Source organism: Somniosus microcephalus, chromosome 4, assembly GCF_052327205.1.
Source record: "Somniosus microcephalus isolate GS21.2 chromosome 4, FLI_Smic_1.0, whole genome shotgun sequence".
NCBI classification, from domain to species: domain Eukaryota; kingdom Metazoa; phylum Chordata; class Chondrichthyes; order Squaliformes; family Somniosidae; genus Somniosus; species Somniosus microcephalus.
In genome coordinates this window covers 26,153,594-26,178,982 of record NC_140990.1, presented here as the reverse complement: position 1 = coordinate 26,178,982, position 25,389 = coordinate 26,153,594, and the positions used below count along the sequence as shown (strand labels likewise).

The 25,389-nt window shown below is 43.1% G+C and overlaps 1 pseudogene and 1 gene segment (V, D, J or C); both read left to right on the top strand.

Moving 5' to 3' along the window:
• Positions 1-25,389, top strand: part of LOC147118437 (uncharacterized) — a 725,353-nt pseudogene that overhangs the window by 412,503 nt on the left and 287,461 nt on the right.
• LOC147118439 (Ig heavy chain C region, secreted form-like) lies at positions 1,051-16,082 on the top strand. The segment is given in 6 exon segments: positions 1,051-1,096; positions 1,224-1,586; positions 11,265-11,564; positions 12,398-12,709; positions 14,863-15,171; positions 15,675-16,082. Coding segments are annotated over 6 exon segments (1,722 nt in total).

Genomic DNA, 25,389 nt, shown 5'->3' with positions numbered 1-25,389 from the left:
CCTAAACAACCCCTCTCAGAGCCTGGTTACCAATGAGCAGAGAAATGCCCAGTTTGTGATCTGTTTCAGCGGGAGATGAAGCACTTATTCTCGTGATATTCTGTAACATATCGCTATGTCCTGATATACTGTGTTCCTGATACCAGTGTATTTTGCACAGTCGGTCGCTTTTAAATTAGCTGCAAGGATTTGGATGCCGGGGTTTGCTGATCGCGTTTTCAATGCTGATTCACCAGCTTCTCTTCATAAAAAGCTGATATGAAGCGGGCGGGCCCCAAAATTCTTATGTGTCTCCGTCAACTCACTCCTTAATTATCAGGCAAGCGGACTTAGTTTATAGTTAATTTCAAAGGGCTGTCTTAGGATCACAGACTCAGGGGCAGTTAGAGAAATGCAATGAGAGGCATTTGTATAATGCGAGAGCTTTCTACGCATCTCCGGACACAAATCGTGTAGCTATAGCCATCCACATTGTAAATAGAATTACATTACCCATCTCCCGCAGTCAGATACATAGGCCTAAAGCAATTCATAATATAGGGGATACTTTATTGCTGCAGAGTGAAGGGATAGATAGCGGGAGATGGAGTAACACATACTGGCAGTATCTTTAGAATCTGATAATGTAATTTAATCTTAGAGATTCCTATCCCCTGTGACGGAATGAGGAAATAAAGGGATTTCATTTAGAATCCACAATATAATTAATTATGACTAAACACATTGTCAACAGCAATATTACCATTTAGTACCAAGTAACCCTTTGCATTTAAAACAAATTTCCAAATAACTGTCCCTGGATACAGATATACAGTCCACCTTTAACAATAAACTAGTGTAATGATGTGAGTCCATTCGGTTGGTGATGTGGAAGCTGTGATGTGGATCCAGTATCTGCCTCCATCAGGAAATCAATAGGCGACGCCTGTAACCTTGCCCCCTTCTACCGGGTATTTAACTGCTGGTCACTGGGACCACAATACAATAGTCCGGGAGCGGCTTTGCTCAGTGAGTTCTTGTCAGAACCATTTCCCACATATTGCCAGGAGGATGAGGTCGGCGATTTTTTTCAGTCTGTTGCTGGATTTCTTATCCAGTGAGTAGTTTTTATTGTCCAAGTCTCTCACTGTTACTGTCTCCGTGTCAGTCTCTCTCTGGAATGTTGCACAGTCAGGAATCATTTCTCCAGGATTAATCCCCGGGGTTTTAGATTGTTTTTACAGGTGTCCAGTCGGATGTCGTGTTGACTCAGCCAGAGGCAGAGACCAGGAGTCCCGGAGGCTCCCTGAGACTGACCTGTAAAACCAGTGGGTTCGATCTTGGCAACCACGGCCTGCACTGGGTCCGGCAGGTTCCAGGACAGCGGCTGGAGTGGCTGGTTTACTACCGCACTTCATCTGACAGGAACTATGCCCCAGGGATCCAGAGTGGATTTACTGCGTCTAAAGACATTTCTAAAAATGTTTTCGCTTTGGACATGAAGAACCTGAGGACCGAAGACACCGCCATCTATTACTGTGCAAGAGGGTCCACGGGCTGGGCCATGGACTACTGGGGACATGGGACCATGGTGACGGTGACTGCAGGCAAGACATTTCCTGTCATTTAGTATCTGTTCCCTTTAAGTCTTTATGGTATAATTATGTTTATTTTAATAATTCACTCGTTCACTGAAATTTGGGTTCGGTCGATTCTGTTTTGAAATTTTTGGCAATGTTTCATTTGATTCTGCTGCAGATGGTTTATATAGAAATAAACTGATTCTCTACAAAAATGCTGTTGAGGGATTGCGCCACAGATTGATGTGATGTGGTGTTTATCTGCTGATGAGACTGTGTGACTGGGTTACTTTTAATACTCAACGGTTGTTGAACTGTTTGGCGTTTCTGCAATATTTAATCTCGGTGACATCTAATGGTTGCAGGTTTTCTGATCAAATGTAAATATTAAGTGTTTGAATATCTTTTAAACAAGATTGAAAGCAGAAACAGAAAGCTTTCGAATTTAAAAATAAGTTAAAGATGTTAGTTAAATCTATTGATCATATGTTCACGAACACTCATATGTAATACCTGAAATGTTACTCTAATTAACAACTGCATAAATTAACAATTTGCAGCCTGAATCAGATTTAAATTAGTATAATATAAATTATTATAATGTAGTAACATTTCTAAAATATGCTATAATACCAATATAAATGTATTAATCATGATCCGTCTTCTCACAATTCTTCTGTACACTGGACACAATTAATGTGAGTGGAACATTTTAGATGCTGTAGACAATGCTTAGTTATGTCTGGCATTAATTTAATAACAACATATTCCTTCCTCTATTATGTTCAGTTTGATAAATGTTTTCTTAATAATTAATTGTTATCTCTTTATTTTACACTGATGGCTACAGAGTTTGTATTAAATTATGAATTTTATGCGTGTTTGTAAATAGCAGTTTTTCAATTTTTTTACAATATAAGATTGTGCACAATTTAGAAACTCGTGAGCCCTGCTTTCATAACCAGACGTTGTTACAGCCCATCGGTAGTTAGTGAGATGTGACCATGGCCAGATTTTGAACTATTTAAAATAGTCCACTTCTGAATCCATCATGTGAAATCCACTCTGAGAATAGACGGAGTTTATGTTATATCAAAGAGTTCGGAAACATGCAGAGTTTACAGGTGTATAGGTAGAGAGCAGGACAGTATTAGAAATTAGTGATCTTTTTAAATTATTGAAATGTGATTTGATTTAAGTAAAAATCATGTTTGTCTGAATGTGTTCAACTATGAAGATGATGTATAATATCTTGATATCGATAAAGTGTCACGTTAATTAATAATTTAAACCTTAATATTTGACAAGTTACCAGGCAGAAACAGGATCAAAATTAATATTAACTAATTTTATTATAGTGCAGTATAACATCAGATAACATCAACATTAACTTACTGTATTATATCAGTGCAAATTTATTAAACATAAATGACCTCCCACAATTGCGTTGTATACTGGACAGGATTACGGTTACTGTAAAATCTCATGGTTGGAGAGAATTTTCAATTAAGTCTAAAATTATTTAGAAACACTACATGTCTTACTCAGCTGTGCTCAGCTCGAGAAGGTGTCGCCACAGATTTTAATAAATTAACTTCGTGTTTGCCTTGATGATTTTACAGTTATATTTAATGATGTAATTATATAAACCCAGTGGGTAATCGGTCTTCAATGTAAATGTCTCCTGGTTTGTTAAATTCCTACTCTGTCACTGGGTCCTGTGTTACAGACAGCAGATGAAGCTGGAATATAAATGACTTCCATGTACCTGTTTTCAGGGAACTTAATCTTTCACGGTTTGCATGATTATCGACAGAGGTGTGTGGGGCGGGGGGGGGGGCAATTGTTGGAAGTCGAAGACAGTATTTCCTATGAATATCAGTTCAATTTCAAAGAACGTGCAGACTTGACTTTGTCGGAAACTGACAAGAGAACAATTATAAATCAAACAGCTTCATTGAATTGACAGATTGAACAGATCTATCTGCTGAGCGCAGGATTGTTGCACCGTTTGTGTCTGTTCTGTTTCTGTGCGCCTGCTCACTGTGTGAGAATCAGGAGTCCTCCTGACTGGTTTTATACCTGTTGGTTCGTGCTGTTGTATTTCATGGAGTACAATATGACCCATTTATTTAAGAAGCTTGTATCTGTGAGAAATGTGAAAGGCTGACTTGAGGAGGCGCCTGAGAAATAAGAGCAGCAGCCCAGTGTGTGCCATTCAGAAGGAGCAATTCAGAAACACTACAGACAGACTATAGAAGGAGTTTTAATCAGTTTCTACCCGTGCTGTACCTATGATGCGAGTATTTGATTGGGCAATGTAGAGGGAGCATTTACTCTCTTTCTAACCAGCGCTGTACCTGCCCTGAGAGTGATTGAATCGTCAGTGTCGAGGGAGCTTTACTCTATATCTAATCAGTGCTTTACCTTACCTAGACTGTCTGATAGGGCAGTGCATCGGGAGCTTTATTCTTTATCCAACCCTTGCTATACCCGACCCGGAGTGTCTGACAGGGCAGTGTATCTGAAGCTTTACTCTGTATCCAACACTTGCCTCACCTCACCTGGAGCGTCTGACAGGGCAGAGTATCGGGAGCTTAACTCTGTATCAAACTCTTGCTATACCTTACTCGGAGTGTCTGACAGGGCAGTGTATCGGGAGCTTTGTTCTGTATCCAACCCTTGCTATAACTGACCTGGAGTGTCTGACAGAGAAGTGTGTCGGGAGCTTTACTCTGTATCCAACCCTTGCTATACCTGACCTGGAGTGTCTGACAGGGCAGTGTGTCGGGAGCTTTACTCTGTATCCAGCCCTTGCTATACCTGACTTGGAGCGTCTGTCAGGGCAGTGTGTCAGGAGCTTTACTCTGTATCCAACCCTTGCTACACCTTACCTGAAGTGTCTGACAGGACAGGGTAGCGGGAGCTTTGCACCACATCCAACCCTTGCTATACCTGACCCGGAGTGTCTGACAGGGCAGGGTAGTGGGAGCTTTGCACGACATCCAACCCTTGCTATACCTGACGCGGAGTGTCTGACAGGGCAGGGTAGCGGGAGCTTTATTCTGTGGGCACCTTTTGCTATACCCGAGCTTACAGTGCATGACAGCGGATTTCAGATGGAGCTTTATTATATGTCCTGTAACTGCCCCGAGATTACTTTGTCCCGCAATGTTCAAGGGGCATTTAACCAATAAACTTCAAATGCTGGTTAACAAAATTGAGGCTCATGGAATAGGTGAGTCAGTGGCAGCTTGGATAAGGAATTGGCTTAAGGACAGAAAACAGCGAGCAGTGGTAAATGGCTGTTTTTCTGACTGAAGGATGGTAGGCAGTGGTGTTCCCCAAGGGTCAGTGCTGGGGCCAATGCTTTTATTGATATATATATAAATGACCTGGATATTGGAATACTGAGTAGAATTTCTAACTTTGCCGATGACACCAAACATGGGGTGGGGGTTGGAGGGGTGGCAAAGAGTGATGATGATACCAATCGACCGCAACATGACATAGAAAGGCTAGCAGTGTGGGCAGACAAGTGGCAGATGCAACTTAATATAGAGAAGTGTGCGGTGATGCATTTTGGCAGAAGGAATAGGGCGAGGCAATATACACTTAATGGCACAGTTTTAAAGAGTGTACAAGGATATAGGGACCTGGGAGTTAATGTGCATAGATCCCTGAAGTTGGCGGGACACATTGAGAGAGTGGTTATCAAAGCATATGGGATCTTGGGCTTCATAAATAGAGATATTGAGTACAAAAGTAGAGAAGTTAAGCTGAACCTTTATAAAGCGCTGGTTAGGTCACAACTGGAGTATTGCGTCTAGTTCTGGTCACCACACTTTAGGAAGGATGTGAAAGGGTGCAGAGGAGATTTACCAGAATGGTTCTGGGGATGGGGGATCTTAGCTACAAGAACAGGTTTGAGAAGCTGGATTTGTTTTCATTAGAGCAAAGGAGGTTGAGGGTGGATATGATAGAAGGGCACAAGATTATGACGGGTTTGGATAGGCTTGACGGGGAAATGCTGTTCTCACTCGTTGCTGGAGAAAGACTAGGGGACACAGATTTAAGCTTTTGGGCAGGTGATACAGAGGGATGTGAGGGAAAACATTTTTACACAGCGAGTGGTGAGGACCTGTATTTCACTGCTGATGGAAATAATAATAATAATAATAATAATAATAATCAACTTTATTGTCATTGTTAGTGCACAAGTGCAGTACAACGAAATGTAGGCTTGCGGCTCCCGAGAGTGTAGATTTAGATGAAGGCATTTAAACATTCAACATTCATTTGGCTTGTAATACATTAACATAAACATAACCATAATAAAGTGCATTGGCAGATGTGCAGGCTTTAGAGTTTATTTGTGGAGTTCAGTAGGATGACAGCCCTGGGAAAGAAGCTGTTCCTAAATCTGGTCGTTCGGGTGTGAATGCATCTGTAGCATCTCCCAGATGGCAGGAGGGCGAACAGACTGTGGCTGGGGTGGGTAGGGTCTTTGATGATGGTCCATGACCTCCGCAAACAGCGTTTCTGGTATATGTGCTCTATGGTCGGTAGCCGGGTGCTGGTAATGCGTTGGGCAGTTTTGACTACCCACTGCAGGGCTTTCCGGTCATAGTAGCTAAAGCTGCCATACCATACTGTGATACAGTTCGTCAGGATGCTCTCTATTGTGCAGCGGTAAAAGTTAGAGAGGATCCGGGGTGACAGGTTACATCCCTTCAGCCTCCTTAGGAAATATAGGCGCTGCTGAGCCTTCTTCACCAGAGAGGAGGTATTGAGGGACCAGGAGAGGTCTTCCGTGATGTGGACTCTGAGGAACTTAAAGCTGTCCACCCTTTCCACCACAGCCCCATGGATGTGGATGTGGGTGTGACTTCCACCTTTAGACTTCCTGAAGTTCACAATGATTTCTTTGGTTTTCTTGATGTTAAGGGCCAGGTTGTTATGGTGGAAGCGGAGACACTCAATGTTTTCAAGGGGAGACTTGATGGGCACTTGAGGGAAATGAACTTGCAGGGCTACGGGGATAGAGCGGAGGACTGGGACTGACTGGAATGCTCCACAGAGAGCCCGCATCGACTCGCTGGGCCGAATGGCCTCCTTTTGTGCCGTTACATCACTATGACTTTATGCTCGAGCCGGATTTATAAAAATAAATCATTCCATTGCTTAGATGCGACAACCGCGCATTAATTGATTTAACATTCTTTCCAGAAAAAAATGCCTAATTTTATTGAATTAGCAATGCTTAAACATTTTGAGAGCCAGATTACGATTGCATGAGATTGGCCTGATCCTGAGCTCAATTTCAGAACAAACAGTTTGAGCAAGTGGCTGTAACGCACTAGAAAGCAGCGCCTGTTCTGATCTGATGGGAGGCTGGAAGTTATTTTGACAATTTAAATGGAGAATGTCGAGACTCCCGCTCCAAATAACCATCATGGGAACCTTTTGTTTGAAAGCATTATTTCGTTCAATTGTTTTTAAAAAGGCAACACACAGGGACAAACTCGGGTGAGGTGCAGCTATTGGACTGGGTCACAGCACAAGGCTCACAGTCACTGAGCCGAACCTCTATGAAACATTAAAAGAGAAGCAGTCAGCCTGCGATGAGTCGTCATTCACAATAAGTAAGCGTTTATAACAGTAATCGATTGGCTATTTTGCGTCAAATTCCCCAGTTCCCTTTATTTTAAATATCCTCGTTCATTATAAGAAACAATAAAATAGATGTGATAGAGGCGTTGAAATTATGAAGCGTTTCTTTACATTAAATCAGAAAGAACTACTTCCGCTGAGCCGTGAAGAATCACAGAATCTCAGTGCATTGAAGGGGCCATTCGGCCCGTCTTGCCTGTGCTGGCTCTGAAAGAGCTGCCCAATCATGTCCCAGCTTTTTCCACTTAACCCTCCAATGAGTCCTCTTCAAGGACATGTCCAGTTGCCTTGTGCATTCCAGATATTAGTAACACTCTGTGTGGAAAGAATGACCCTCATTTCCCCTCTAATTATTTTGCCAATTATTTGAAATCTGTGACCTTTGGTTACCGACCTACTCGCCAGAGGAAACCTTTTCTCCCGACTTGCTCTGAAAAAACCTCTCACAATTTTGGCAACCTCGATTATGTCTCCCCTTAATCTTTACTGCACTAAGGAGAATACCCAATCTTCTCCTGAATGGCTACATAACTGAAGCCACTCATCTCTGGTATTACCCTGGTAAACCTCCTCTGTACTCTCTCCAAGGCGTGACATTATTCCTAAATTGTGGTGGTCAGAATTGTGCACAATTGTCCATTTGAGGCCGAACGCATAATTTGTTAAGGTTTAGCATAACTTCCTTGTTTTTGTATTAAATGCCCCTATTTACAAAGCCAAGTATCCCATATGCTTTAACAGCCTTAACAATTTGCCCTGCCACCTTCAAAAATTCATTGAGTGTATTAGGGATGGCTTTCTTGAGCAGTATGTAACTGAACCGACCAGGGGGCAAGCAACCTTAGATCTGGTCCTGTGTAACGAGACAGGATTAATTAAAAATGTCCGAGTAAAGGATCCCCTTGGAATGAGTGACCATAACATGGTTGAATTCCATATTCAATTAGAGGGTGAGAAGGCTGGATCTCAAACAAGCGTGCTAAGCTTGAATAAAGGAGACTATGAAGGTATGAGAGCGGAATTGAGCAGAGTGGATTAGGAAAATAGATTAAAGGGTGAGACGATACATGATCAGTGGTGTACATTTAAGGAGTTATTTTACAACTTCCAAAAAAAATATATTCCACTGAGAAGAAAAGGGTGTAAAAGAAAGGACCACCATCCGTGGCTAAGTAAAGAAATTAAGGATAGTATTCGACTAAAAACAAGGGCATATAAGGTAGCCAAATCTAGTGGGAGGATAGAGGATTGGGAAAACTTTAAAATACAGCAAAAAATAACAAACAGATTGATTAAGAAAGGGAAGATAGATTATGAAAGTAAATTAGCAAAAAATATAAAAACAGATAGTAAGAGTTTTTATAGTTATATAAAAAGAAAAAGGGTGGCTAAAGTAAATGTTGGTCCCTTAGAGGATGAGACTGGGAAATTAATGGTGGGAAATATGGAGTTGGCAAAAACACTGAATGAATATTTTATATCAGTCTTTACAGTGGAAGACACTAAGAATATCCCAACACTGGACAAACAGGGGGCTAAAGGGGGGGGGAGGAGCTGAACACGATCAAAATCACTAAGGAAGTGGTACTCGGTAAAATAATGGGACTCAAGGCGGATAAATCACCTGGACCTGATGGCTTACATCCTAGGGTCTTGAGGGAAGTGGCGGTAGGGATTGTGGATGCATTGGTAATAATTTTTCAAAACTCCCTGGGCTCGGCAAAGGTCCCGGCAGACTGGAAAACTGCTAATGTAACACCCTTATTTAAAAAGGGCAGCAGACAGAAGGCTGGAAACTATAGACCGGTTAGCCTAACATCTGTGGTAGGTAAAATTTTGGAGTCCATTATTAAGGAGACAGTAACAGGACATTTGGACAATCATAATTTAATAGGACAAAGTCAGCATGGTTTTATGAAGGGGAAGTCATGTTTGACAAATTTGCTGGAGTTCTTTGAGGAAGTAACATATAGGGTGGATAAAGGGGAACCAGTGGACGTAGTGTATTTGGACTTCCAAAAGGCATTTGACAAGGTGCCACACAAAAGATTATTGCTTAAGATAAAAAATCACGGGATTGGGGGTAATATTCTGGCATGGATAGAGGATTGGCTCTGCCTCCTCTCCCTCAGCCAATTACATACCCAAGTTACCTCCATCCCTTTAATCACACGTGCTTCTATTTTCCGAATAAGTCTTTATGAGAAACTTTATGGTCAAACGCCATTTGAAAGTCTATGTTTACAAAATCTACTGCAACACCATCATCAACCCTCTCTGTTACTTGACAGTGTAGACCGAGCTTTCAGCATCTGACCAATAAGCCGCAGGTGATTGAGTTATCCGCAAAAACCAGAAACCAGAGTTTCCCATATCAGCAGTCAACACATTATTACATTTGTCCTTCCTTGCATAGAACCCGCTGATAACCAATCGATTTATAATGTTTAAGGATTGGCAATATTAGATATTTAGAGAAGAAACCTGTCCCAATGTTTAGATTATGTTCGGTACAAACAGCAACAAGAAGTGACTGTAACGACCCAGAAAGTAGCGTCTGTTCTCACTGGTGGGAGGTTGGAAAGTAATTTGCAAAATGAAATGGAGCATTTAAAGAGCATCATTCCATATAACCGGCTTTGGGAATCGTATTTAATTCGGATTATATAATTGAGTGAGTGGGAGGAGGAAAGTCAGGAGGCGTCCATTCAGTAGAATGGGATAGAGCACAAGTCACAGTGCATCTCTCTCCCTCCAATTCTGAGAAGGAAAGAGAGAGATCCGAATCAATCCCGATTCATCTAACGCGTGAATCTCAGAAACCAGGCTGTGCAAAAGTTCCCGATTCAAATCGGTGCACTGAATTATTCCATTCAGATTTTAAAGGAGACTGCAACCATTTATTGTAAACGTCATTTATTGTCATGGGAACAAAGAAGATTTAGATGAGGTCTGATAGAGGGTTTTGGAATTGTGAAGGGTTTTATGAATGGATTCGGGAAACATATTTCCCAGGTTCGGTGAGTTGGTGAGTAAATGGCACTGATTGAAAGTCAGCAGCAACAGACAGGGGGCTGTTGAACATGGGATGTCCTATGAGAAAGAGGGCTGCACGCAGACTCCATAATAGCTCGATAAAATTGAACATTTGAGCGGATTGGGAATTGGAAGGTGCACGGGATTGGTGGAGAGATCTTTCAGAGGCGTGATGGGCCGCATGGCTTCCTTCTGTGCTGTAAAGTAGTATTATTTTATAGTTCCGGTCATGTTCTATAAACATGCTGGGATTTGGTTTAAAGATAATAGTAGATCTAGCTGTAGGGGTTGGGTGATTAGGGGAACTAACCCCACCGCTATTCAAACAAGTAAATCCCCTGAAAACAACAACTTGCATTTATATAGCGCCTTTAACGTAGTAAAATGTCCCAAGACGATTCACAGGAGTGTCAGCAGATACAATCTGACACCGAGCCACATAAGGAGATATCAGTTTTATTCTTTAGTATGGTGGGTAGTTATTCTGACAGTTGACCAAAACCTTGGTCAAAGAGGTAGGTTTTAAGGCAGCATCTTACAATGGAGAGATGACAACACTTAGATATCACGGAATAGTCTGATTCTGTGCTGATAATAAAAGGCTGACTGCAAAAGGATGTAGGGAGGAGCTCAGTGGACAGAATGTGAAAGAATCTAAGGTGAAAGTGGTTGAGGAATGAGGGGAGTGTTCCATAACAGGGGATCAAGAGCTGGAGGAAGTCCACGATACAATATTCCGGCATTCACTCGGTATAAAGGGGCCTCATGGACAGAATGCCCCTTTCAGACTCCTGACTTTTCTTATGTACAAGACTGGAGTCACATGAAGGCGTTTCACGTCAGGTCTCACAACTCACAGAAACTCAAATACTGATCGAGGTTTTGATCGGTAAATGATGGAATTCGTTCATCCTGTGGTCACATTTCGAGTTGTCTGGTTAGGTTATAAGCACGGATTACAGAGTCTAACTTGGTAAATGGGCCATTCCTTCCCAGCGACACAGTCTCCTCCCACCCTCTACGCCCTGCTCTCCTCCTGTGAACAACCCAACACCGGCGGCCCCGTCACGTACGGCTGTTTGGCGATGGACTACTTCCCGGAAATCACCAGCGTTTCCTGGAGGAAAGATAAAGAGCCGATCACCACTGGACTGAAGACCTACCCGTCAGTGTTCAACAAGAAGGGAACCTACACCCTGAGCAGCCAGTTAACCATCACCGAGTCAGAGGTGGGGAGCAGCACAATCTACTGCCAGGTTCAACAAAGTGGGTCGCACTTGAGCGTCAAAATTCCAGGTTAGTGTTGTGGGATACAGGGGGAAAACTGTGAGAAGGTGAGGCGTTATGTTCAACTTCTATACAACCTTGGTTAGACCAGACTTAGAGTACTGAGTACAGGTCTGATCTCCATATCACACTTAGAGTACTGTGTACAGGTCTGGTCTCCATATCACATTTAGAGTACTGTGTACAGGTCTGGTCTCCATATCACATTTAGAGTACTGTGCACAGTTCCAGTCTCCATATTCACACTTACTGTACTGTCCATAGGTCTGGTTTCCATATTATAAGAATGATACAGAGGCACTGGAGACGTTCAACAACAGATTTACAAGATTTACCAGAACTGAAAAATTGTAACTGTCAAGAATGATTGACCGGGCTTGGGATCTTTTCTCAAGGGATGACCGAATAGAGGTCTTTAAAATTATGAAGTGGGTTTGAAAGGTTAGACGTAGAGAATGTATTTCTGCTTGAGGAGGAGCCCGATACGAGGGGCCATAAATATAAGATAATTGCTAATCAATCCAATAGGGAATTCAGGAGAAACTTCTTTGCCCAGAGAGTGGGCAGAATGTGGAACTCACTACCACAGGGAGTAGTTGAGGCGAACAGCAGAGATGCGTTTCAGGGGAATCTAGATAAGTACAGGAGGGAGAAAGGAATGGAAGGTTGTGTTGATGGGGAGATGAAGCAGGGAGAGAGGAGGCTCATGTGGAGCATAAACACCGACCTGTTGGGCTGAGTGACCTGTTTCTGTGTTGTAGATTCTATGTAAAAAAACGCTTTACAGTTCTTCATTGTTTGGATTGCAACAAATAATCCCAATAAAATGTATTTTCTTGCAGATCGTATGGTACATCATCCAACTGTGATCCTCACCCTGAGTTCCAACGAAGAAATCATCATCAGCAGGTCTGCAACCGCCGTGTGTTCAATCATCGATTTCCGTCCAAAGTCAGTGACCGTGAATTGGCTGAAGAATGGACAGCTCATGGATTCGGGCTTCGTCACCTCTCCCGTCTTTGAAGTGAACGGGAACGTCTCGGTGACCAGTCGGCTGACATTCCCCGCCGGGCAGTGGTTCGCCGGCTGGGTCTATACCTGCCGGGTCTCTCATCAAGGGGCCACCCAAAGCCGAAACATCACCAGGTCTCAGGGTAAGAGACACAACCCCGAGAAGTCCCAGATCATTCTGAGCGCTGATCTCAGCCAGGACTTTCATTGGAATTAATAAAAAGCTCAGAACTATTTCTAATTTCCAATCACACAGTTTGAGTTTCCTTCCGATGTCAGTGCTGCCTCAGGGTTCCTCACGGTTCAGGATTCCAGCACTTCGACAAGGTTTCCCTCAGCTGTGATGCCAGACAGTGAGTGAGGTGTCATTAGTCTCAGGTTTACCCCGAGAAAGCTCTATTTCTAATTTACAGTCATGCTGTTTGTGTTTTCTTCCAATATAAAATAGAAGAAATGCCTTTACATAGAGCCCTTCCCGAAGAGCTTTACCGCCAAGGAAGTACTTCCTGAAATGTGGTCACTGTTGTAATGTAGAAATCGCGGCGGCCATTTTGCAGACAGTAAAGTCCCACAAACAGCAACGTGATAATGATCAGATAGTCTTATTATTTGGTGATGTTTGTTGAGGGATAAGTATTGGCCAGGACACCTGGGAGAACTCCCCTGCTCTTCCTCGAAATAGTACCATGGAGTCGTTTTCGTCCAACTGAGAGAGCAGACGGGGCCTCGGTTTAACTTCTCCTTCGAAAGACGGCACCTCCGACAGTGCAGCACTCCCTCAGCACTGCACTGGGAGTGTCAGCTCAAATTTTGTGTTTAAGTATCTGGAGTGGGACTTGAACCCACGATCTCCGGAATCAGGATTCTTCACGGTTCATGATTCCATAACCTCGCCAAAGAAGGTTTCCCTCTGCTCTGATGTCAGAGAGTACATGAAGTGTCCTCGGTCTCAAGTTTATCCTGAGATGTTGATCATATTCGGAGCGACAGTAGGTGTCTGGAACCCTTTACTGGTAACTGTCCCGAGACCCACTGCTGGAAAGGACATCTACCCTATGTAGAGAACTGCGTCCAATTCTGGGCACCACATATTAGGATGGCGATACTGACTTTAGAGGGAATGCAATGCAAATTCACCTGAATCATACCGGGGCTGAAATGGTTAAATTATGAGGCGCGGTTGCACAGAATAGATTTGTATTTCTTTGAGTATAGAAGATTAAGAGATGATCTAATTGAGATGTTTAAGTTGATAAAGGGCATTGATAGGGGAGATAGCGAGAAACTATGCCCTCTGTTGGGGGAGCCCAGAACAAGGGACATCATCTTAAAATTAGAACTCAGCCGTTCAGGAGTGATGTCAGGAAGCACTTCTTCACACAGTGGACATCTGGAACACTCCCCGCCCCCCTTCCCGCCAAATGCTGTTGAGGCTGGGGGTCAGTTGAAAATTTCAAAACTGAGATTGACAGATGTTTGTTAGGCAAGGGTCCCAAGGGTTCCAGAAACAAGGCGGGTAGGTGGTGTTGAGCTGCAGATCAGCCATGATCGCATTGAATGGCGGAACAGTCAGGATGGGCTGAATGGCCTACTCCTGTTCATATGTTGCTATTAATGCCGTGCGGTCATATTTCCTTCTGACTCTCTCTCACCACACAAATTAAGGGCTGACTAATGACAGAAATGAACAAATTATTTCACATCGGCATTACAAATTATTCTCCAACACAAAGACCCCTTGGAACTCTATTCTCCCGACCTTTCACTTCTCCTCTGAAGGGGCGGCAACTGGTTCCTGCACATTTTCATCACCCCAAAAATCGCAACACGACACCAGAAAGTTAACTTTGTTTCCTGTTCCACCTAAAATCCTGGGCTTCATTTGACACTGGTTTTGAACCAGTGTACTTTTCGTGTAGAGCTCTTGACCCTGGGGGCGGAGACATTATAATGAGCGGCAATGCGTTCAGGCACTAGGAGCTATAGACAGGCGTAAAGGAGCAAGGGATTTCAGGAAGAGCGCTATTCAGTGAGTAACACAATTGCGCCCGAATTCATTCACTTTACGCCGGGTATTTGCTTCACAGCCCATTACAGCTGGCTCTGGGAGCAAATACACAGGAAATGTTAAAGAGTCTCCCCGAACCGTTGCCCTTACAATAACGATGGTGTTTAAGCAACAACGAGAGGTTGATATCTCAAAGGTGATTTATTCTCCCTGAGAGAGTGAAGACTGAATACTGGTGTTCTGATTCTGAAAATGAAGGTTTGCTTGACTTTCATTTCTGCTTCACAGATGAGATCCAATGCAACGATCCAGAAATCACTCTTCCACAACCGTCACTGGAACAAGTGTTACTGGAGGCGACGGTGACCTTAACCTGCGTCGTGTCTAATGTTCCTGATGGAGTCAACGTGTCCTGGACCCGAGAAAAGGAGACGTTGAAATCAGAGATTGCCGTCCAACCCGGAGAGGCTCCCAAAAGCGTGATCAGCAACTTAAACATCTCGACACAAGCCTGGCTGAGAGGGGATGAGTTCACCTGCGTGATGAGCCATCAGGATATGCCGACTCCTATAAGAGATTCCATCCACAAGGAAAAGGGTGAGCGGTGAGATTGTAGCAATTAGTGAGACTCTGTGACTATTTCCGGTGAGTCTGCACGGGCTAATTGTTTTAATGGACTGCTCTGATAATTCAATGGGTAATTCCACTAACTAAACCCACTGCGACCCGAGATGATGCATTTAAAGGGAAGCTGGATAAGTCAGTGGGGGAAAATGGAATAGAAGGAAATGTTATTAGAGTATGAAGTAAGGCGGGAGGAGGCTCATGTGGAGTATAAACAGCGGCATTGTCCAGTTGGGCCGAATGGTTTGTTTCTATGATGTAAATTCTATATAATTTTCCAGTCCAACTCTTCAAGCTCCCAGAGAGAAGGATTGCATTCCCCTCTGCACCGGGTTGGAAAACCGGACAGGACACAGAGGGGGAAAAGGGAATCCTTTGCAATTCAGCGCAAAGCACATTTCTCTCACATCTAACCGCCGGTTTCACTGTCTCTGGAATTCTCCAGTTTATTGACCTTTATTGTAATTGTTCTGCAGCTAAAGATCCGCGGGAACCGTCCATGTCTGTCCTCCTGCCCCCGGCAGAAGAAGTCTCCGCTCAGAGGTTCGTCACCCTCACCTGTTTAGTGAGAGGTTTCTCCCCGCGAGAGATCTTCGTCAAGTGGACCGTCAATGACAAGCCGGTGAATTCCAGCAACTACAAGAACACCGAGGTGATGGCGGAGAACGGCAGCAGTTCCTTCTTCATGTACAACCTGTTATCCATTGTAGCGGAGGAGTGGGCCAGCGGCGCTTCCTACTCCTGTGTGGTGGGACATGAAGCGATCCCCCTGAAGATCATCAACAGAACGGTTAATAAATCCAGCGGTAAACACAGTTTTGTCAACATTTCCCTTGTTCTGATGGACACCGTCAATTCTTGTCAATGAAAATCTCTCGATTGCATTTCAGTTCTTGAATAAAACCAATAACGGCTGTTTCTTCCAATCGTCAGTTAAACACACAGCCGCTCAATTAATTTTGTTTCCTATTTTTGCCAAGGGGAGGGCTGTTTATCTGAAGTCGGATATTTTCCGGTCTCGGGCCCAAGGCTTGTACAGCCAGTGCTCCCAGCTCAGATACATCACGGGTTAGAGACAGAGTGAAGGTCTTTCATGACAGGATTCCTCAAAGTCACTTCAGCAACTTTCGTCCCACTGGGGGGAATCAAAAAGTTCCGATTTCAGACAAACAAACGCAGCAGATTTAGATCTTGGTGTCCCTGTTTCTCGTGTTGTCCATCCCTTAAGAAATGGGGCAGTTTTATTTTGCAGCGTCGCACCCTCTGGAATCTGAAATGAGGCCGAACACGTACAGGAACGGTACCAATACACCACCACCAGAGAGGGGGGAAAGGGCAATTGTTAACACGCTGTACCCGACTCCCCCACCAGAGAGAGGGGAAAGGGCAATTGTAAACCCATTGTACCTCCCACTCACCCACCAGAGAGAGGGGAAAGGGCAATTGTTAACACATTGTACCCCCCACTCTCCACCAGAGAGAGTTCAAAGGTTAATTGTTAAACCTCTGTACCCCCACTCCCTCACCAGAGAGAGGGGAAAGGGCAATTGTTAACTCACTGCACTCCCACTCCCCACCAGAGAGAGATGAAAGGATAATTGTGAACCCACTGTACTCCCAATCCCCCATCAGAGAGAGGGGAAAGGGTAATTGTTAATCCACTGTACTCCATCTCCCCCAACAGAGAGAGTTGAAAGGCTACTTATTAACCCACTGTACCTCCCACTAACCCACCAGAGAGAGGGGAAAGGGCAATTGTTAACCCATTGTACCTCCCACTCCCCCACCAGAGAGAGAGAGGAAAGGGCAATTGTTAACCCACTGTGCCGCACACAGCCTCACCAGAGAGAGGGGGAAGGGCACTTGTTAACCCACTGTAGCTCCTAATCCCCCACCAGAGAGAGGGGAAAGGGCAATTGTTAACCCACTGTATTCCCCACTCCCCCACCAGAGAGAGGGGAAAGGGCAATTGTTAACACACTGTAGCTCCCACTCCCCCAACAGAGGGAGGAGAAAGTGCAATTGGTAACCCACTGTACCCCCACCAGAGAGAGGGGAAAGGGCAATTGTTAACCCATGGTACCTCCGACTCCCTCACGAGAGGCAGAGGAAAGGGCAATTGCTAACCCACTGTAGCTCTCACTCACACACCAGAGAGAGGAGAAACGGCAATTGTTAACCAACTGTAGCTCCCACTAACCCACCAGAGAGAGAGGAATGGGCAACTGTTAACCCACTGTAGCTCCCACTCACCCACCAGAGAGGGGGGGAAGGACAATTGTTAACCCACTGTAGCTCCCACTCCCCCACTAGAGAGAGGGGAAAGGGCAATTGTTAACACACTGTAACTCCCAATTCCCCACCAGAGAGAGTGAAGAGAGCCTGAGCGTGTATAACAGTAAAGTGAAGAGTGCCTGAGTGTGTATAACAGTACAGTGAAGTGAGCCTGAGTGTGTATAACAGGAAAGTAAAGAGAGCCTGAGTGTTTATAACAGTAAAGTGAACAGAGCCTGAGTGTATATAACAGTAAAGTGAAGAGAGCCTGAGTGTGTATAACAGTAAAGTGAAGAGAGCATGAGCGTGTATAACAGTAAAGTGAAGAGTGCCTGAGTGTGTATAACAGTAAAGTGAAGAGAGTCTGAGTGCGTATAACAGTAAAGTGAAGAGAGCCTGAGTGTGTATAACAGTAAAGTGAAGAGTGCCTGAGTGTGCATAACAATACAGTGAAGAGAGCCTGAGTGTGTATAACAGTAAAGTGAAGAGAGCCTGAGTGTGTATAACAGTAAAGTGAAGAGAGCCTGAGTGTGTATCACAGTTAAGAGAAGAGTGACTGAGTGTGTATAACAGTAAAGTGAAGAGAGCCTGAGTGTGTATAACAGTAAAGTGAAGAGTGCCTGAGTGTGTATAACAGAAAAAGTGAAGAGAGCCTGATTGTGTATAACAGTAAAGTGAAGAGTGCCTGTGTGTGTAACAGTAAAGTGAAGAGTGCCTGAGTGTGTATAACAGTAAAGTGAAGAGAGCCTGAGTGTGTACTAAACTAAGGTGTAGAGTGCCTGAGTGTGTATAATAGTACAGTGATGAGAGCCTGAGTGTGCATAACAGTAAAGTGAAGAGTGCCTCAGTGTGTATAACAGTACAGTGAAGAGAGCCTGAGTGCGTATAACAGTAATGTGAAGAGAGCCTGAGTGTGTATAACAGAGAAGTGAAGAGTGCCTGAGTGTGTATAACAGTGAAGTGAAGAGTGCCTGAGTGTGCATAACAATACAATGAGGAAAGCCTGAGTGTGTATAACAGTAAAGTGAAGAGAGCCTGAGTGTGTATAACAGTAAAGTGAAGAGTGCCTGAGTGTGTATAACACTAAAGAGAAGAGAGCCTGAGTGTGTATAACAGTAAAGTGAAGAGTGCCTGAGTGTGTATAACAGTAACGTGAAGAGAGCCTGAGTGTGTATAACAGTAAAGTGAAGTGTGCCTGAGTGTGTATAACAGTAACGTGAAGAGAGCCTGATTGTATACAACAGTAAAGTGAAGAGTGCCTGTGTGTGTAACAGTAAAGTGAAGAGTGCCTGAGTGTGTATAATAGTAGTGAAGAGAGACTGAGTGTGTATAACAGTAAAGTGAAGAGAGCCTGAGTGTGTACTAAACTAAAGTGTAGAGTGCCTGAGAGTGCACAATAGTACAGTGATGAGAGCCTGAGTGTGCATAACAGTAAAGTGAAGATTGCCTGAGTGTATAACACTAAAGTGAAGAGAGCCTGAGTGTGTATAACAATAAAGTGAAGAGTGCCTGTGTGTGTATAACAGTAAAGTGAAGTGTGCCTGAGTGTGTATAACAATAAAGTGAAGAGTGCCTGAGTGTGTATAACAGTAAAGTGAAGTGTGCCTGAGTGTGTATAACAGTAAAGTGAAGAGAGCCTGATTGTGTATAACAGTAAAGTGTAGAGTGCCTGTGTGTGTTTAACAGTACAGTGAAGGGAGCCTGAGTCTGTATAACAGTAATGTGAAGAGAGCCTGAGTGTGTATAACAGTAAAGTGTAGAGTGCCTGTGTGTGTTTAACAGTACAGTGAAGAGGGCCTGAGTGTGCATAACAGAAAAGTGAAGAGTGCCTGAGTGTGTATAACAGTGAAGTGAAGATTGCCTGAGTGTGTATAACAGTAAAGTAAAGAGTGCCTGAGTGTGTATAACAGTAAAGTGAAGAGTGACTGAGTGTGCATAACAGTACTGTGAAGAGAGCCTGAGTGTGTATAACACTAAAGTGAAGAGTGCCTGAGTGTGTATAACAGTAAAGTGAAGAGTGCCTGTGTGTGTATAACAGTAAAGTGAAGAGTGCCTGAGAGTGTATAACATTACAGTGAAGAGAGCCTGAGTGTGTATAACAGTAAAGTGTAGAGTGCCTCTGTGAGTATAATAGTATAGTGATGAGAGCCTGAGTGTGTATAACAGTAAAGTGAAGAGAGCCTGAGTGTGTATTACAGTAAAGTGAAGAGAGCCTGTGTGTATATAACATAAAAGTGAAGATTGCCTGAGTGTGTATAACAGTACAGTGAAGAGTGCCTGAGTGTGTAACACAGCAAAGTGATGAGAGCCTGATTGTGTATAAGAGTAAAGCGAAGAGAGCCTGAGTGAGTATAACAGTAAAGTGAAGAGTGCCTGAGTGTGTATAACAGTAAAGTGAAGAGAGCCTGAGGGTGTATAACAGTAAAGTGAAGAATGCCTGAGTGTGTATAACACTAAAGTGAAGAGAGCCTGATTGTTTATAACAGTAAAGTGAAGAGTGCCTGTGTGTGTACAACAGTAAAGTGAAGAGTGCCTGAGTGTGTATAACAGTACAGTGAAGAGAGCCTGAGTGTGTATAACAGTAAAGTGAAGAGAGCCTGAGTGTGTACAACAGTAAAGTGTAGAGTGCCTGTGTGTGTATAATAGTACAGTGATGAGAGCCTGACTGTGTATAACAGTAAAGTGAAGAGTGCCTCAGTGTGTATAACAGTACAGTGAAGAGTGCCTGAGTGTGTATAACAGCAAAGTGAAGAGTGCCTGAGTGTGAAAAACAGTAAAGTGACGAGAGCCTGAGTGTATATAACAGTAAAGTGAAGAGAGCCTCAGCGTGTATAACAGTAAAGTGAAGAGAGCTTGTGTGTGTATAACACTAAAGTGAAGAGAGCCTGAGTGTGTATAACAGTAAAGTGAAGAGTGCCTGTGTGTGTATAACAGTAAAGTGAAGAGTGCCTGAGAGTGTATAACATTACAGTGAAGAGAGCCTGAGTGTGTATAACAGTAAAGTGTACAGTGCCTCTGTGAGTATAATAGTATAGTGATGAGAGCCTGAGTGTGTATAACAGTAAAGTGAAGAGAGCCTGAGTGTGTATAACAGTAAAGTGAAGAGTGCCGGAGTGTGTATAACAGTAAAGTGAAGAGTGCCTGAGTGTGTATAACAGAAAAAGTGAAGAGAGCCTGATTGTGTATAACAGTAAAGTGAAGAGTGCCTGTGTGTGTAACAGTAAAGTGAAGAGTGCCTGAGTGTGTATAACAGTAAAGTGAAGAGAGCCTGAGTGTGTACTAAACTAAGGTGTAGAGTGCCTGAGTGTGTATAATAGTACAGTGATGAGAGCCTGAGTGTGCATAACAGTAAAGTGAAGAGTGCCTCAGTGTGTATAACAGTACAGTGAAGAGAGCCTGAGTGCGTATAACAGTAATGTGAAGAGAGCCTGAGTGTGTATAACAGAGAAGTGAAGAGTGCCTGAGTGTGTATAACAGTGAAGTGAAGAGTGCCTGAGTGTGCATAACAATACAATGAGGAAAGCCTGAGTGTGTATAACAGTAAAGTGAAGAGAGCCTGAGTGTGTATAACAGTAAAGTGAAGAGTGCCTGAGTGTGTCTAACACTAAAAAGAGAGGAGAGCCTGGGTGTGTACAACAGTAAAGTGAAGAGTGCCTGAGTGTGTATAACAGTAACGTGAAGAGAGCCTGAGTGTGTATAACAGTAAAGTGAAGAGTGCCTGAGTGTGTATAACAGTAAAGTGAAGTGTGCCTGAGTGTGTATAACAGTAACGTGAAGAGAGCCTGATTGTATACAACAGTAAAGTGAAGAGTGCCTGTGTGTGTAACAGTAAAGTGAAGAGTGCCTGAGTGTGTATAATAGTAGTGAAGAGAGACTGAGTGTGTATAACAGTAAAGTGAAGAGAGCCTGAGTGTGTACTAAACTAAAGTGTAGAGTGCCTGAGAGTGCACAATAGTACAGTGATGAGAGCCTGAGTGTGCATAACAGTAAAGTGAAGATTGCCTGAGTGTATAACACTAAAGTGAAGAGAGCCTGAGTGTGTATAACAATAAAGTGAAGAGTGCCTGTGTGTGTATAACAGTAAAGTGAAGTGTGCCTGAGTGTGTATAACAGTAAAGTGAAGAGAGCCTGATTGTGTATAACAGTAAAGTGTAGAGTGCCTGTGTGTGTTTAACAGTACAGTGAAGGGAGCCTGAGTCTGTATAACAGTAATGTGAAGAGAGCCTGAGTGTGTATAACAGTAAAGTGAAGAGAGCCTGATTGTGTATAACAGTAAAGTGTAGAGTGCCTGTGTGTGTTTAACAGTACAGTGAAGAGGGCCTGAGTGTGCATAACAGAAAAGTGAAGAGTGCCTGAGTGTGTATAACAGTGAAGTGAAGATTGCCTGAGTGTGTATAACAGTAAAGTAAAGAGTGCCTGAGTGTGTATAACAGTAAAGTGAAGAGTGACTGAGTGTGCATAACAGTACTGTGAAGAGAGCCTGAGTGTGTATATCAGTAAAGCGAAGAGAGCCTGAGTGTGTATAACAGTAATGTGAAGAGTGCCTGAGTGTGTATAACAGTAAAGTGAAGAGTGCCTGAGTGTGAAAAACAGTAAAGTGACGAGAGCCTGAGTGTATATAACAGTAAAGTGAAGAGAGCCTCAGCGTGTATAACAGTAAAGTGAAGAGAGCTTGTGTGTGTATAACACTAAAATGAAGAGAGCCTGAGTGTGTATAACAGTAAAGTGAAGAGTGCCTGAGAGTGTATAACATTACAGTGAAGAGAGCCTGAGTGTGTATAACAGTAAAGTGTAGAGTGCCTCTGTGAGTATAATAGTATAGTGATGAGAGCCTGAGTGTGTATAACAGTAAAGTGAAGAGAGCCTGAGTGTGTATTACAGTAAAGTGAAGAGAGCCTGTGTGTATATAACATAAAAGTGAAGATTGCCTGAGTGTGTATAACAGTACAGTGAAGAGTGCCTGAGTGTGTAACACAGCAAAGTGATGAGAGCCTGATTGTGTATAAGAGTAAAGCGAAGAGAGCCTGAGTGAGTATAACAGTAAAGTGAAGAGTGCCTGAGTGTGTATAACAGTAAAGTGAAGAGAGCCTGAGTGTGTATAACAGTAAAGTGAAGAATGCCTGAGTGTGTATAACACTAAAGTGAAGAGAGCCTGATTGTTTATAACAGTAAAGTGAAGAGTGCCTGTGTGTGTACAACAGTAAAGTGAAGAGTGCCTGAGTGTGTATAACAGTACAGTGAAGAGAGCCTGAGTGTGTATAACAGTAAAGTGAAGAGAGCCTGAGTGTGTACAACAGTAAAGTGTAGAGTGCCTGTGTGTGTATAATAGTACAGTGATGAGAGCCTGACTGTGTATAACAGTAAAGTGAAGAGTGCCTAAGTGTGTATAACAGTAATGTGAAGAGAGCCTGAGTGTGTAACACAGCAAAGTGAAGAGAGCCTGATTGTGTATAACAGTAAAGCGAAGAGAGCCTGAGTGAGTATAACAGTAAAGTGAAGAGAGCCTGATTGTGTATAACAGTAAAGTGAAGAGAGCCTGATTGTGTATAACAGTAAAGTGAAGAGTGCCTGTGTGTGTACAACAGTAAAGTGAAGAGTGCCTGAGTGTGTATAACAGTACAGTGAAGAGAGCCTGAGTGTGTATAACAGCAAAGTGAAGAGAGCCTGAGTGTGCATAACAATAAAGTGAAGAGTGCCTGAGTGTGTAAAACAGTAAAGTGAAGAGTGCCTGAGTGTGTATAACAATAAAGTGAAGAGTGCCTGAGGGTGTATAACAGTAAAGTGAAGAGTGCCTGAGTGTGTATAGCAGTAGAGTGAAGGGTGCCTGAGTGTGTATAACAGTTAAGAGAAGAGAGCCTGAATGTGTATAACAGTAAAGTGAAGAGTGCCTGAGTGTGTATAACAGTAAAGTGAAGAGTACCAGAGTGTGTATAACAGTAAAGTGAAGAGAGCCTGAGTGTGCATAACAGTAAAGTGAAGAGAGCCTGAGTGTGTACAACAGCAAAGTGCAGATTGCATGTGTGTGTATTATGGTATAGTGATGAGAGCCTGAGTGTGTATAACAGTAAAGTGAACAGTGCCTCAGTGTGTATAACAGTACAGTGAAGAGAGCCTGAGTGTGTATTACAGGAAAGTGAAGAGAGCCTGAGTGTATATAACAGAAAAGTGAAGAGTGCCTGAGTGTGTATAACAGTGAAGTGAAGATTGCCTGAGTGTGTATAACAGTAAAGTGAATAGTGCCTGAGTGTGTATAACAGTACAGTGAAGAGTGCCTGAGTGTGTATAACAGTAAAGTGAAGAGTGCCTGAGTGTGTATAACAGTAATGTGAAGAGAGCCTGAGTGTGTAACACAGCAAAGCGAAGAGAGCCTGAGTGTGTATAACAGTGAAGTGAAGAGAGACTGAGTGTGTATAACAGTAAAGTGAAGAGAGCCTGATTGTGTATAACATTAAAGTGAAGAGGGCCTGAGTGTATATAACAGTAAAGTGAAGAGAGCCTGATTGTGTATAACAGTAAAGTGAAGAGTGCCTGTGTGTGTACAACAGTAAAGTGAAGAGTGCCTGTGTGTGTATAACAGTACAGTGATGAGAGCCTGAGTGTGTATAACAGTAAAGTGAAGTGTGCCTGTGTGTGTAACAGTAAAGTGAAGAGTGCCTGAGTGTGTATAATCGTACAATGAAGAGAGACTGAGTGTGTATAACAGTACAGTGAAGAGAGCCTGAGTGTGTATAACATTAAAGTGAAGAGGGCCTGAGTGTGCATAACAGAAAAGTGAAGAGTGCCTGAGTGTGTATAACAGTGAAGTGAAGATTGCCTGAGTGTGCATAACAGTAAAGTAAAGAGTGCCTGACTGTGCATAACAGTACAGTGAAGAGTGCCTGAGTGTGTATAACAGTACTGTGAAGAGCGCCTGAGTGTGTATAACAGTAAATTGAAGAGAGCCTGAGTGTGTACAACAGTAAAGTGTAGAGTGCCTGTGTGTGTATAATAGTACAGTGATGAGAGCCTGACTGTGTATAACAGTAAAGTGAAGAGTGCCTCAGTGTGTATAACAGTACAGTGAAGAGTGCCTGAGTGTGTATAACAGCAAAGTGAAGAGTGCCTGAGTGTGAAAAACAGTAAAGTGACGAGAGCCTGAGTGTATATAACAGTAAAGTGAAGAGAGCCTCAGCGTGTATAACAGTAAAGTGAAGAGAGCTTGTGTGTGTATAACACTAAAGTGAAGAGAGCCTGAGTGTGTATAACAGTAAAGTGAAGAGTGCCTGTGTGTGTATAACAGTAAAGTGAAGAGTGCCTGAGAGTGTATAACATTACAGTGAAGAGAGCCTGAGTGTGTATAACAGTAAAGTGTAGAGTGCCTCTGTGAGTATAATAGTATAGTGATGAGAGCCTGAGTGTGTATAACAGTAAAGTGAAGAGAGCCTGAGTGTGTATAACAGTAAAGTGAAGAGAGCCTGTGTGTATATAACATAAAAGTGAAGATTGCCTGAGTGTGTATAACAGTACAGTGAAGAGTGCCTGAGTGTGTAACACAGCAAAGTGATGAGAGCCTGATTGTGTATAAGAGTAAAGCGAAGAGAGCCTGAGTGAGTATAACAGTAAAGTGAAGAGAGCCTGAGTGTGTATAACAGTAAAGTGAAGAATGCCTGAGTGTGTATAACACTAAAGTGAAGAGAGCCTGATTGTTTATAACAGTAAAGTGAAGAGTGCCTGTGTGTGTACAACAGTAAAGTGAAGAGTGCCTGAGTGTGTATAACAGTACAGTGAAGAGAGCCTGAGTGTGTATAACAGTAAAGTGAAGAGAGCCTGAGTGTGTACAACAGTAAAGTGTAGAGTGCCTGTGTGTGTATAATAGTACAGTGATGAGAGCCTGACTGTGTATAACAGTAAAGTGAAGAGTGCCTCAGTGTGTATAAC